Genomic DNA, 12,933 nt, shown 5'->3' with positions numbered 1-12,933 from the left:
AGCACCACTATCACCACTGTCAAACTTTTTAGATTCTCATTTGGAGAGCAGCACATTCACTTGAAACTTTTCTCAAATTATTACACCCACACCTCTTTTGGGCGGTCAGTCCTATATACATTATCAACACTAATATAAATATCCTTATCGGAAACTGATTTGCTCAGCCAGGTCATGTTAAAATCTGTAAAAAAGATCGTCATCCCTGATCGATTAACTTTCTGGACATTCTCCCCTCGCTCTCTGTCTCTCCCAAACCTGCAGCAGCTTCTTCCACATGCTGTTAGAAATACACACACACACACACACACACACACACAGACGTTCGCTGGTCCCTCCTGCGAATGCATTGATTGAGGTGCGGCATTTTCTGTTAAATATGGACTTTATTATTCTGTTCTACACAGCTGATTTTAAGTGCAGCTGTGTAGTGTCGGTCTCATTTGATCATTTCGACACGCAATGTCTTTAATAACAAGCAAGAGAAGCAAGGTGAGCAAAATTAAGTAGTTTTGTGAACAAACACTAACATATGGTGGAGAAGAATGAAGCACAGTTATAATGGAACAACAATATAGCTTTCTTTAAATTGGTGACGTATTGTTCACTGCAATACCCTCCCGCCCCCTCCCTTGTCAAGAATGTTCAAGCGTGCAGTGCATGTGCGTAAGGGGCTTTAGTAATGCTGAAATTGTCATATAAAGTCATGAAACTGATCAGACAGACAAGGTCTAGTGTCAGAGAGGAAGAACTGGGTCAGAGGGAATTATGTGAAAATTTGGTGCACAGCAAGATGTGCATGTTCCTTGATATGTTGCATCTGTGATTGGGAGCGACTGTCACTGTAGTGTTATTCTAGTGACAGTCGCCCCCAGTGTTGCATAAAGTAAATAATGAACATCGTGCAGCAAGCAGAAACCACTCTCTGTCCCCATCATCTCTATCAGCCGGGGTAAAACAGTACGGTGTATAGCGATGATGGAATCCACTTAATGGAATCCAGGGGCTTTAGTGCTGTGATCAGTCTCTGTATAGATGTAGGCCTATATCAATAAAGCACGATGAATATCTTTCATGAATATAAAAAATCATACTGTTTTACCTGTCGCTCTCTCTCCTCCGTCTCACCATCTTCTCACAGAGCTCCTGAATCAAGAGACCTGATTGGTCAGAGGGTGGTCATTAGTACAGGTTGATCTCTTATCTTAAACGTGCTCCGGAGCAGGATAGGTGTTCAGCATAAGTTACCATGGCGATCTACCCCGGTAAGAAGTAAGCCACCATTGTAGTACTGAAAACTCGGAATAACTCTGAAGTAACTTGATGATCTTAAATCCTGCTTCATAGTATACCCAGCAGGTCAGCGACAAAGTAATCCAGTGTAAAGTACAGTTAAACATTTTCTTTTTTCCGCTACAACAGGGTTTTCCGTTTTCCGGAGTCAAACGACGATGATGTGTGATGTCACATGTCAGCAAGAGGTCAAGCCAGTGAAGCAATGCTGTAGATAAATAAGTTAAAATAAAGACCAGCTGTTTCTAAAACTTCAGGATACAGTTTGAAAAAAACACCAAAACATTCTGGAAAAAAAAGCAGGTGACCTGGCTCCGTGGTCCGACCACACAGGATGTTCCAGGCCCTCCAGAAATGGCAAAACTCCATCGATGGACTCTATTATTGCAAAAATGATTATCACAATTATTTTGTTCAGTCAGAAATTCTTATGAACAAAATCATTTTAGAATATTATTCCTATCATTTTTGTGGACGAGAGCAGGAGGATAAGAGTAAACGCATTCCCAGAACACTAGCAACGGATCCAAAGTTAAAATATTCTAACTTGTGGGGTCCTCCGAGATGAAGTGAAATTCATGTAGGTCCTTTTTTCTGAATTGTAAGTAAATTGAGGAGAAACAAGTCAGTTGGTCCTTTTTATTTAGCTTAAAGGGGTTTTGGAATATTTGCTGCAAACACAGGACTAACTAAAAGTTCCCAAAATAGTTACGTTCATATAACACAGATTTCATAAGGATCTGGTATCTGCTCAGACTGATATATTTCAAGTTTTAGATAAAACGTTTTGAAAACACTTTTTGTTTTTCATTTTCCAGGAAGTACTGAACACAAAGAAAAAAGTGTATTATGGTCCATATCTTTAGCAAACGCATGTAGAACCAATATAATAAAGACATCTTTCTGACCTGCGTTTGATAATGTCAGCAAATGATTTCCATGTATTCACCTCTCTGCCTGTTATTTAATGTGTGGCCTCTTTTTAAACCTACATCAATTTATTTATCCATCCATTGATCCAGCATTGCCTGAGAGAGGTGGTGAGAGGGCCGATTCGATTTCAGAGGACAGAACTGGATTTGATGGTGGAGCATAATAGCTTTCATAGGTTTTAACTGCACTGAATTGCTTAGCTGAAGCTTCCTTGATGGGACTGGGCTGTAATTCTGAGAAGGATCCAGGGGATGGCGTGAGCACAAACATCCTGTTCCTTATTGTCCCAGCCCTCAGAGCCCAATGTGCTCTCCACAGAAGAGGTAACCACAGTATGCCATTTGAGGCAGAGACCTGTATAAAGTCATGATCTTATAATACACTGGATTGGTGTTTCTAAAACTGTGCCTGGATTGCAACAATAATCATAGTTCTCAAAAGGATGCTAGTAATGATGAAAGGAAAGGGGGTAACCTGCTGTGAATTGTTATTTAAGATGGTGGCACGTTGGCGGTAGCACAAGGCTGTTTGCGTGCACCAAAATACAGGCTTTGTAGATATGAAAAGATGTAGGCTACTTCGACTCCACAGCCACAATATGGGTAATCAGTCTCCTCAGGATTCATCTCCACTTGGTCCGCCCTGATTTCATTCATCTCCAAATTGCTCTGAGGAGGAACAGTTTTGCTAGAATAGGGGACAAATTGGACTCTGTGCATACTCTTTCTATATTATTACATTAGATTTGGATGCATTGGGAATTCAAAAGATTGTCCCCTGAGCAATCATTTTAGATATGTAAGCAATACCTGTTGTTTGTAAAACAAATCACATTTGAGTTTTTTCAAAGATAAATTGTGTATCCAGTTGAAAATGAAAAGAGAAAAAGAAACTTCCAATTGCTTTTGTCAGAATAGGTGTTATTCTTCTAAGAAAGAAGTGGAATGATGAGCTAACCAAGGTGTTGCTTTTCAGGTGCCACGGGGGATGCTCAGCCTGACACACAACCCTCTGTGCAGGGCACCCTGCCGCACTTTACACAGGAGCCAGAGGATGCATACATTGTAAAAAGCAATCCAATCAAGCTGCGGTGTCGAGCCACGCCCGCCTTACAAATCTTCTTCAAATGCAATGGGGAATGGATTCATCAGAATGAGCACTTTTCCCAGGAATATAACGACCTCAACACTGGTAAGTTAATCAGATGTAACCTTCTTTGTTCAGTGCTAACATCAGGGAAATATTGTGCAGAAAAAATGTGTCATCTGATAATTTGGTGTGATTTCTAACATAGGAGTCAGAGCAAGTGTTGGAAACCAGCAACTGAGATGCCTGTTTTTTTTTACTCCCCCTTAAATAAATTAAATGATTACAGGGGACCTGGTATTTTTAGCCTGCTCTGTTTTGTTTTTTTACCATAGCAATCCATGATTATGGTAATCGGCTGAATCCGCTACTATTTTTTCCAAATTATTGCAGATAATGGCAGATTACATTCCTGCTGTGTGGTCAAAATATTATTTTTAAGAATCCAAACAAGTGGAAGGATGGAACATTGTAACTGAACCTGAACTGAACCACAAAAAAAATGAACATACATATAAATTAGAATAAAGCACTTTTTCATGCATAGTGTATAAAGTCAGTCAGATCAATCTCTCCATAAAACAGAACCAAATAACACTAAAATGCCTGGACAGACATGGCCTCCTCCAGGAAACCAAATTTCTTAAACTGGTTGGGAAAACACTGTCAAAACATCATAGTCAATCACAATGTCCCATTTCCAAAGCTAATGTGTTGAATGTGGTTGCTCTAGTCCATGCAAAGTGATGCATTGAGGTGACATGAATGAAAACACTACAATGGAAAAGCACAAACAGGTACATATGGATGAAAGAATTGGGCCTTATTTGCTTTTGTTGCATTTAAAATGTGTGGTTATTGTTGGGATTTATGAATGTGGAGGGTAAGAGCAGAAAGAGAAAAAGCTGAGGTTGATTGTAACTTTTGATTTAGTCTTTCTGAACTGTCTGTGGCAATAAACGGTCACATGCACCCTGGTCATCCACTCAAGGAACCTCCTGATAACACTTACTTTTTATTGTGATAAATTTTTCTCAGCTTTATGATCTGTACATTACAGGCAGGGCTTGACATTAGCACCTGCCAAATGCGCTAAATACACATACACACACACACACACGCACACGCACACCCACACACACACACACACACATATACATACACACACATATACATATACACACAGGTTTTTTGAGTACTGCTGCTTTATTGGTTTCTTATGAGCCATATTTAATGTTATGCTTTAAAAATTAAACGTTTTTTTATAGGTTTGGCAAGTGCTTGGATTTATAGGCTAATTTTTTCTTTAGGCTACACCAGCTGGAAATTATCAATAATTTCAAATAATAAGTGAAGTGAAGTTTAGCCAATACCTGTGCTGTTACCTGAGTTTAATGTTATGGGGATTATGATTTGAAGTGTGAGGATAGCTGTGGTGTGCCATACCAATTAAGCCCCATTAGTATTTGTCAAGTTGATTACAAGACCCGACTGAGGCATCCTGAAGTGATTTCTGGCATACAACAAAGTCAGCGTGACACCTCGGCTGGAATACTCAGTCATGAGAGGCTCTGTCATTGTGAGAAAGTTGTCTTTCTTGTATTCATGAAGATTCCTCAACAGGAAAGAGGCTTTAATTGCTTCTGGAAGTTCATTATAGTGTGATTGCTGTGCTGTGAAATTGTTGCAAGCTTAGTAATGACTTTATGAAATTGTTTGCTGTTCCATGTGCATGGGAATTGAATAAGGGAGTTCACTTAGTGGTATTTGCCAGGTCATATGTATGCTACATCCAGCATCGGGCAGGAGGGAAGCTAATCTGTGGAAACTACAATTAAAACCCACTAAGTTTACCACATCGCAGTATATTCTGAAATGTCGTATGTACAGATTCAAGATAAGACCATGGAACCTTTAAGAGTTAAAAAAAAACTTCATTCTTTCTCTTAAAATGTAAAAGTTGAATTCCTATAAAGTAAAAAACATCTCAATTCAATCCGCTCAATGGTTTTGCTTTTGCAGCCAACTCTAGTATGACCACTAGCTTTTGGTGGTGAATTTTAGCTAATATTAGCATACTTTACGATTACCTCAGCCTTTATCATTACTCTGCTTCTCTCGCTAATTTATTTATTTATTTATTTATTTATTTAGCTAATCTTCACCCTAGTCTACCACTATTATTGGCATTGTAACCATAAGTATGTGTCTGTTGTTGTTCATGTAACAAGGACATGTGTTGTTGTGGTAACAAGAACATATGTTGTTGTTGCTCTCTTTGCCTGTCTCTATCCTGCATCTCCTTCTATCCCATTTTCGGCCCATCCAGTCGAGGCAGATGGCTGTTCAACATGAGTCTGGTTCTGCTCGAGGTTTCTGCAAATGTGTCGAATATTGCTAAGTGCTACTCATGGTGATTCATGTTGGGCCTCTCTTTAAATAACATAACAAAGAGTCAGTCTAGACCTGCTCTGTCTGTAAAGTGTCTTGAGATAACTCTGGTTATGATTTGGCGCTATACAAATAAAATTTGATTTGATTTGATTTAAATGGGTACTTTTTGCTGTGAAACTGACATAAACAAGTAATGTGCTAGCCTTAATTACCTTTCCCTACTTATGTGTTATGGATAAAGTTTTTGTCAACATTGATACAAGCAGATACAAGGCAAAATTAACATTCATTTGGAGTTGTGTATTATGTCACCTAAATATGAAACTCCTGTTTCCTTAGGGAATTAACAGGCTCATTAGCACTTTACATTTAAACTTTATTATCCCAGAGGGGAAATTCTTTTTCACAGACTGCACAAACATAGACTCCAAATAAACATTGACAAAGTAGACAACCACTGTGCAAAACAAGGCAAAACAAAAACAAGACGTGACACTCTCAGCGGGGCTTGTTGTTTGCAATGCGTGTAATGGCCCTGTTATTGCAGTCTGTGAGGTTGGGGGTGGGTAGACCAATGATTTTTGAAGCAGTGTTTGTTATTAATTTAGTCCGGTTTCTAACAGAGAGCATGTTGTAAAAGCAGGTGGAGCAGTACAGTAAAATGGGTTGGATGATGGTTTTGTACAGCAACAGAAGGAGACGTGGAGAGTTTACGGATGACTGAAAGTCTCTGGTGACTACGTTTGTAAATGTCTGTGATGTGGTGGTCAAAGGTAAGTTTATGGTCCAGTGTCACTCCAAGGTATTTAAAACTGTCTACTGTTTCCACTGTTTGGTTGTTGATGGTGATGGGGTACTGGGTGGTGGGAGGGCTGATTATTAATTCTTTTGTTTTTGTGACGTTGAGGTAGAGGTGGTTGCTGTCACACCATTGAGTGAAGTGTATGATGGTGTTGCGGTAGTCCAGGATGGAGTGGTCGTCTGTGAGGAAATGGGGATGACTGTATCGTCTGAGTATTTGATGTAGGTGGTCCTGGCAGATGGGCTGATGCAGTCGTTGGTGTAGAGTGTGTACAAGAAAGGACTCAGCACACAGCCTTGTGGGGCTCCAGTGTTGGTGGTGAGTGCTGGTGATGTAGTTGAGCCTACCCGTACAGTTTGTAGTCTGTTGCTCAGGAACTTATGGATAAGGTGGATCAGTCGAGGGGGGGTGTTGAGATGGTGCAGTTTTTGGATCATCAGATGTCTCTGGATGGTATTAAAGGCAGAGCTGAAGTCCACAAAGAGTATCCTGATGAAGTGGCCTGGGGAGTCCAAGTGCTGAAGGAGGAGGTGCAACAGGCAGGCTACAGCGTCCTCCGTGCCCCTCTTAGCCTTGTAGGCAAATTGGAGGGGGTCCAGTTGTGGTGTGACAATGGGTAGGATGATGTTCAGCAGCAACTTCTCCTTCATTTCATTATGATAGGGGTGAGGGCAACAGGACAATAGTAATAGAGTTCTGTGGGCCGGGGCTTTTTAGGAACCGGGATTAGAGTGGCAGTTTTCCAGATGGTCGGTATCGTGGCAGTCAGGTAGATTTGGGTGAATACTGAGTGGAAGATGGGTGAGAGCTCCTGTGAACAGGTCTTAAGCACCCTTGCTGGGATGCCATCAGACCCTGGTGCCTTGCCCAGCTTACACCGGCTGAGCTGGAGCCTAACCTCCTCCTCGGTAAAAGGGACCAGTTCCTCTGGGTCCAGACAAGGGAGGGCTTTCAGCAGATCCTCACATTCAGTGGGGAAGTCATGAACATCAAAATGGGCATAAAAAGCGTTGAGTTCTTTTGAAAAGGTTTCTGGGTCTGTTATTGGACATGTGACTCCTTCATTTTACATAACAGCACAGTAGGGATGCGTTTGGAGGCTGCTCAAGGGCCGTTGGATGTGTTTGGACACAGCTGGGCGCAGGCTCCTTTACACCCCTGAGAAGATGTGCAGGATTATTCTGGCATGCTGTGTCCTTCACAACCTTGCAGTGGCTCATGGCATCCCCATACCACCCGGAGCAGAACCACAAGCACACAGGCAGGAAGACACACAGTCATATGCAGGACCTCCCAGCAGGGCAGCAGTTCAGGCTCGCTATGGCTTAATGCAGCGTCTCTAATGATGGTAAGTTATAATGCTAATTTCAAAGTGCAATCTGACTAAAGATGTGAAATAACTTGCTTATTCAAGTAACATTTTCTGAGAAAATGCCACACACACACACACACACACAAACACACACACACACACACACACACACACACATAAATTCAATAATGCATTTATTTATTAGCAAAGACATCCAATAACTGTTTCAGAGTTTCATTTCTGTTTTGTATTCCTGTTGCGATTTCCTTCACAACATCCAGGAGAGTCAGCTGATTGGTGATCACCCGGTGAGAGGCCTGGGGAGTGGGCTGTGTCGCTGGCGCTGGCAACTGGGAGAGAGAGGTCGACGGTGCTTCATCCTCCACTTCAGCATCATCCGGGCCTACAAATTAAATTGTTAATTTTAATTAATTGTTGCAATGAGCATTGCTATTTTCATTTGAATAAAATGTTATTTACTTCTGATTGACTTGCACTCCGTGGTAAAATTCCAAATTTGGATGATTCCTCTATGATAGCAGCCAGTCTCTCATCCTGTGCTGTCAGATCAGGTGATCTTTGTCCTCCACCTGTTTCCTTCCTCTTTTTCTGCTCAGCTTTTCTTTTTTTAGCATCCACCTTGATGATGAACCACTTTTTTTTTACTTCAGCCACAATCCGAACCTCAGGAGACACAGCATTTACAGCCTCAGTAATTGAAGCTTAATTTCTTTCAACATTGTGACACCTGAGGACACGCTTCGGAAAAGTGTGTTTTTCCTTGCTTCCACCTCACAATAACCTCCGTTCCCGCTGTGCTGAAATTATTTCGTTTTTTTCCCTTTGGGGCCATGTCTTGCAACTTTTTCTCTTGTCTTCACCTCACCGCTCTCTTCATAATACACTGAGCGGATGTCCTTTTGTAGAGAAATGGGGGCGTGGTAGTAAGTAGATTGTAGATTGCTAGTAGATTTATTCTGATCTCTGGTGAGAACAAAATTGGCTGGTGCACATGTGTCATGAATCTGACGGTGATTTTGCATATGCACTTGTTTTGTGCGCAGAGTAAGAACATTTCTACACATATATCAATGAATGAGGTCCATTGCTATTCAGAGGTCTTCTGTCTCTTTTGTGACATGACTGTTTATGAATCCCATCCATTGTAGAATCATTTTTGTAGAATCTTAGCACTCACTTGGTAATGCAGATTAGTTTCCTCTTCTATCTGTTATCCTCATTGTTATTGGAAAAGGGAAATTTGATGCATATTTCATGTTCATGAAGTCGAATTAGGCTTGCCTTGTTCATCACCATTCCTATGTCAGTAAGTGGCTGCTCCCATCACCTTACTGACTGACAGCAGTCTAATACCCTCCCTTTCCATGTAAGGGATTAACATTGTTAGCTATTTTGCCCGAATTTACCGTCTCTGTACAGTGGTTACCTCTCACTACAATCACTGTACTCAAGTGCCTGTGATGTGTCCAGTCCAAGTGAAATCTCCTTGTTATCTGCCAGCCTAAGTGGATTAGCAATTAGAAGAGCCTGAGGGTGTCCTCACCATTGTAGCGTAATTCGGTCGATTAATTATTTAATCATTAATTAGTCGTAGAATGCCTGGACTCTATTTTGACTATTGGAGATTAAAGTTTAACTTCAATTAAAAGAATTAACCTATTGTAGGTATTTATCGGGGCCCCACCCTGTTTTGACAGAACAGGGAAAACTAATAATTAGTTACCTAATTGTTTTAATTCAATCTCATAATCTGAAGGTTGCTACAGTCCAGAATTTAGTTTGTTTCGCGGTGTACAGAGGCTTAGTACTTCACACATACAAAACACACAATGCAGATCTTTATAAATGAAGAATTTATTAACTAAAATACTAAACATACATGAGTTAACTAAATATGGTGATGAGCATGAAAACGTTAATAACAGGATGAATATGATGAAAGATGGACTGAAAATGAAACCTGTAAAGGGAGCACGGTGCAGCAGCTGAGATATTGGGAGGTATCTTTGCTAAAGTTCTACTCTAACCCTTAATACCCTTAATACTACCACATCAACTCCGATATACAGTAAAGCAGAGTTAGACCTACTCTGATGGAGGAGAGAGTCAATCGCGCTGTAGGTGAGGCGTGTCGGACCGCCGTGGCCTGGAGTGGCCTGGAGCTTTAGGTGCCCTGGGCTTTAACCCGGGTAACGTCCCTCGGAGCGGCACCGCACGGCCAGTTCGGTCTCTCTAGATGATGATGTGCAGGTCACTCTGTGTTGTGACTGTGTTTCTTTGTCCTGGGTTAGCTCTGTTTCACCCCTCCCTTCTCCTCCCTGTGTGAGGGAGAGGGGGAAGAGCTGGGCAGCAGAGACCTTCACACACTCCTGCGTGTCTTTTCAGGAGTTTGGGGTGCAAGCTCTCTCTTGCTGTGTCACAGTCCTTTAATGAAGCATTTGGTTAATAATCATACACATTTTATTCTCAATGCAAACATATAAAACAAAGCCACAATCAACTCAGTTCATTGGAGTGTGTCCCAAAATTTACATCCTGTCTCTGTGGAATGTTGAACAAACAAAGGGAGAGGGTTGTAAACCCCCCTCTGATTCCATTAGTGTCCACTTTGATCCAGAGCAGAGCTAGCGGTCTAGCTCTCTTCCTGGTGGGGTCAAATGACCAGGTCAGGCCTGGATCAGGCCCATCCTGATGCAATGCTACACCATAGTCCCTGGCGTGAGCTCACCTTATATCAGAAAAAAAAAAAAAATACCACATATAAGGGCGGTCTTAACGAAAAGGCTTTGTCCTGGCTTAGTAATAGCAACATTGTGTATTGGATTACTATGGCTTATCAAAGAAGAACATCAGTGAAGAATTGAAATGTTATTGATTAGGGCATGGGCCCTCAATGCAACTAGCAGAACCTGGTAGCATCTCTTATTTACCAGCTAGCCTGATGAATGACTAGGCACTGATAAAGCTGACAATGCCCTTGAGTTCCCCAGCAGTAGATGCTGAGGGAAGACTCTGTATATCTGCACTGTGTGCTGTACAACACCCGAGGACAGGCAATCCTGTGTGTGTGCATGGATATTGATTGCATTTTTTATTGATTATTCTAGCCCCATCTATAAAACGTTGTCAACAGCTGGTTCAACAGATTAAATTTCAGCAAGTTCATTTGAATGTTGCTTTCATACTTGAATGTGATGAGAGAAGACCCCCTCATCCCTTGTTAAAAGGCCTTCTAGGAGATAAACGAGTGAAGCAGAAGTAGATGGGGCAGGTTGAGGAGAAATGAGGAGCACCAAAGACACTGTAACAATGCAAAGAAAAGACAAGGATAAGATATCCAGAGGACAGATATAAAAATAATTTTCTTCATCACAGCTAAAAGGAATATCAAGATTAAGTTCTTTGTCAAAGCATAATTGTAATAGCATGGCATAATTATATGGTTGTATCCACCTTTTGTAGGCCAACTAAAGTAACTTGAACTACAAGGAGCTTAGCAGCAATGGCAAAATGAGATAAAATGTATAAAAAGTCCTCTAAAGGCTTTATGCTGGCTTAAGGCTAAAAGTTAACTGTCAAAACCTTAAATTTCATTTCATTTTCATTCATTTTGGTAATGACAAATGCTTGATGCTTCTGACTCATTGTCAAGGCACTGTACAACAGTTTGAAACCCCTCTGAACAGAGGAAAATTCATAGTAAGGAGCTACAACATAAGAACAGTCTGTGGTGCAACAACAACAACAACAACAACAACAAAGAGTCGGTCTAGACCTGCTCTTTCTGTAAAGTGTCTCGAGATAACCCTGGTTATGATTTGGCGCTATACAAATAAAATTTGATTGATTGATTGGTTGAACAACAGTAAAATCCAAAATGGACTTTCCCTGTCAGTGTTCTTGTGACAATAGAGATGACACTACTCCTACTGTGCGAATAAATGCCTCAATGCTGATCAGCCTGTTCATCACAGTAAATGGAAGCTGCCCTGCTTAGAATTTTGCAGATGTTGATAAAACATGGTCGACACACCGCAAATGACCACTACTCAGGAAAGCAGGAGAAAAAGACAGAAGTCTGCATCATTTTTAGTCTTTCAATAAAGCATATATGGTAGTATATGTATTTCCCCATGATGATTGGGAGGAACACCCTGCTCAATCTGAACCTGAGTGGTGTGATGTTATTGGACTTCTGTGCTCGTCATGGATTGGCCATAACAAACACCATGTTCAAACATAGGGTGATTCATTAGTGTAACCTGTACCAGAACACCATAGGCCACAGATCAATGATCAATTTTGTTATTGTATCATCAGATCTGTAGCCGTATGTTTCCAAATCTCGGGTGAAGAGAGGAGCAGAGCTGTCAGCTGATCACCACCTGGTAGTGAGTTGGTGAGGATCAGATGGCGGGGGAGGCTGCCGGACAGACCTGGTAAACCAAAACGTGGAGTGAGGGTGAACTAGGAACGTTGGCAGAAGCTCCTGTCCATAAGGTCTTTAGCTCCTGCCTCCGGAAGAATTTGGGAGGAGTTCGGGGAGGCTATGGGGAAGGACTTTCGGTTGGCCTCAAAAAAGTTCTGGCAAACTGTTAGACAACTCAGAAAGGGGAACAGGGATTGGCTCAAGCTGTTTTCAGCAGGAGTGGAGAACTGCTGACCCGGATTGGGGATATTGTCAGGCGGTGGAAGGAACACTTTGAGGAACTCCTGATCCCAGCCAAAACTTCCTCTGATGAGGAGGCAGAGTCCGGAGGTCTAGGGGAAGTCTTATATATATCCGTGGCAGAGGTCGCTGAGGTAGTCAAGAAGCTCCTCAGTGGCAAGGTGCCAGGTGTAGATGAGATTTACCCTGAGATGCTTAAGGCTCTGGACATTGTTGTTGCTGACACGGGTTGTCCCTTGTCACCAATTCTGTTTGTGATTTTCATGGACAGGATCTCAAGGCACAGCTGGGGGGAGGAGGGTTTTCAGTTTGGGGACCTCAGAATTTCCTCTCTGCTATTTGCAGATGATGTTGTCCTGTTGGCTTCATCAAGCTGGGACCTCCAGCAGGCATTGGGGCGGTTTTCAGCCGAGTGTGACGTGG

General features: G+C 41.7%; 1 protein-coding gene across 1 annotated transcript in view; it reads left to right on the top strand.

Moving 5' to 3' along the window:
• The window catches only part of unc5db (unc-5 netrin receptor Db), a 259,568-nt gene that overhangs the window by 109,279 nt on the left and 137,356 nt on the right, over positions 1–12,933 (top strand). Inside the window, exon 2 of the mRNA XM_069682905.1 lies at positions 3,202–3,417. Coding sequence (XP_069539006.1) covers positions 3,202–3,417 — 216 coding nt within the window. The remainder of the gene's footprint in view (positions 1–3,201; positions 3,418–12,933) is intronic.

This window comes from Semicossyphus pulcher, unplaced genomic scaffold, assembly GCF_022749685.1.
Source record: "Semicossyphus pulcher isolate SPU_LCO1_2020_fin unplaced genomic scaffold, fSemPul1.0.p SCAF_6, whole genome shotgun sequence".
NCBI lineage: Eukaryota > Metazoa > Chordata > Actinopteri > Labriformes > Labridae > Semicossyphus > Semicossyphus pulcher.
This window is presented reverse-complemented; position numbering and strand designations above follow the sequence as displayed.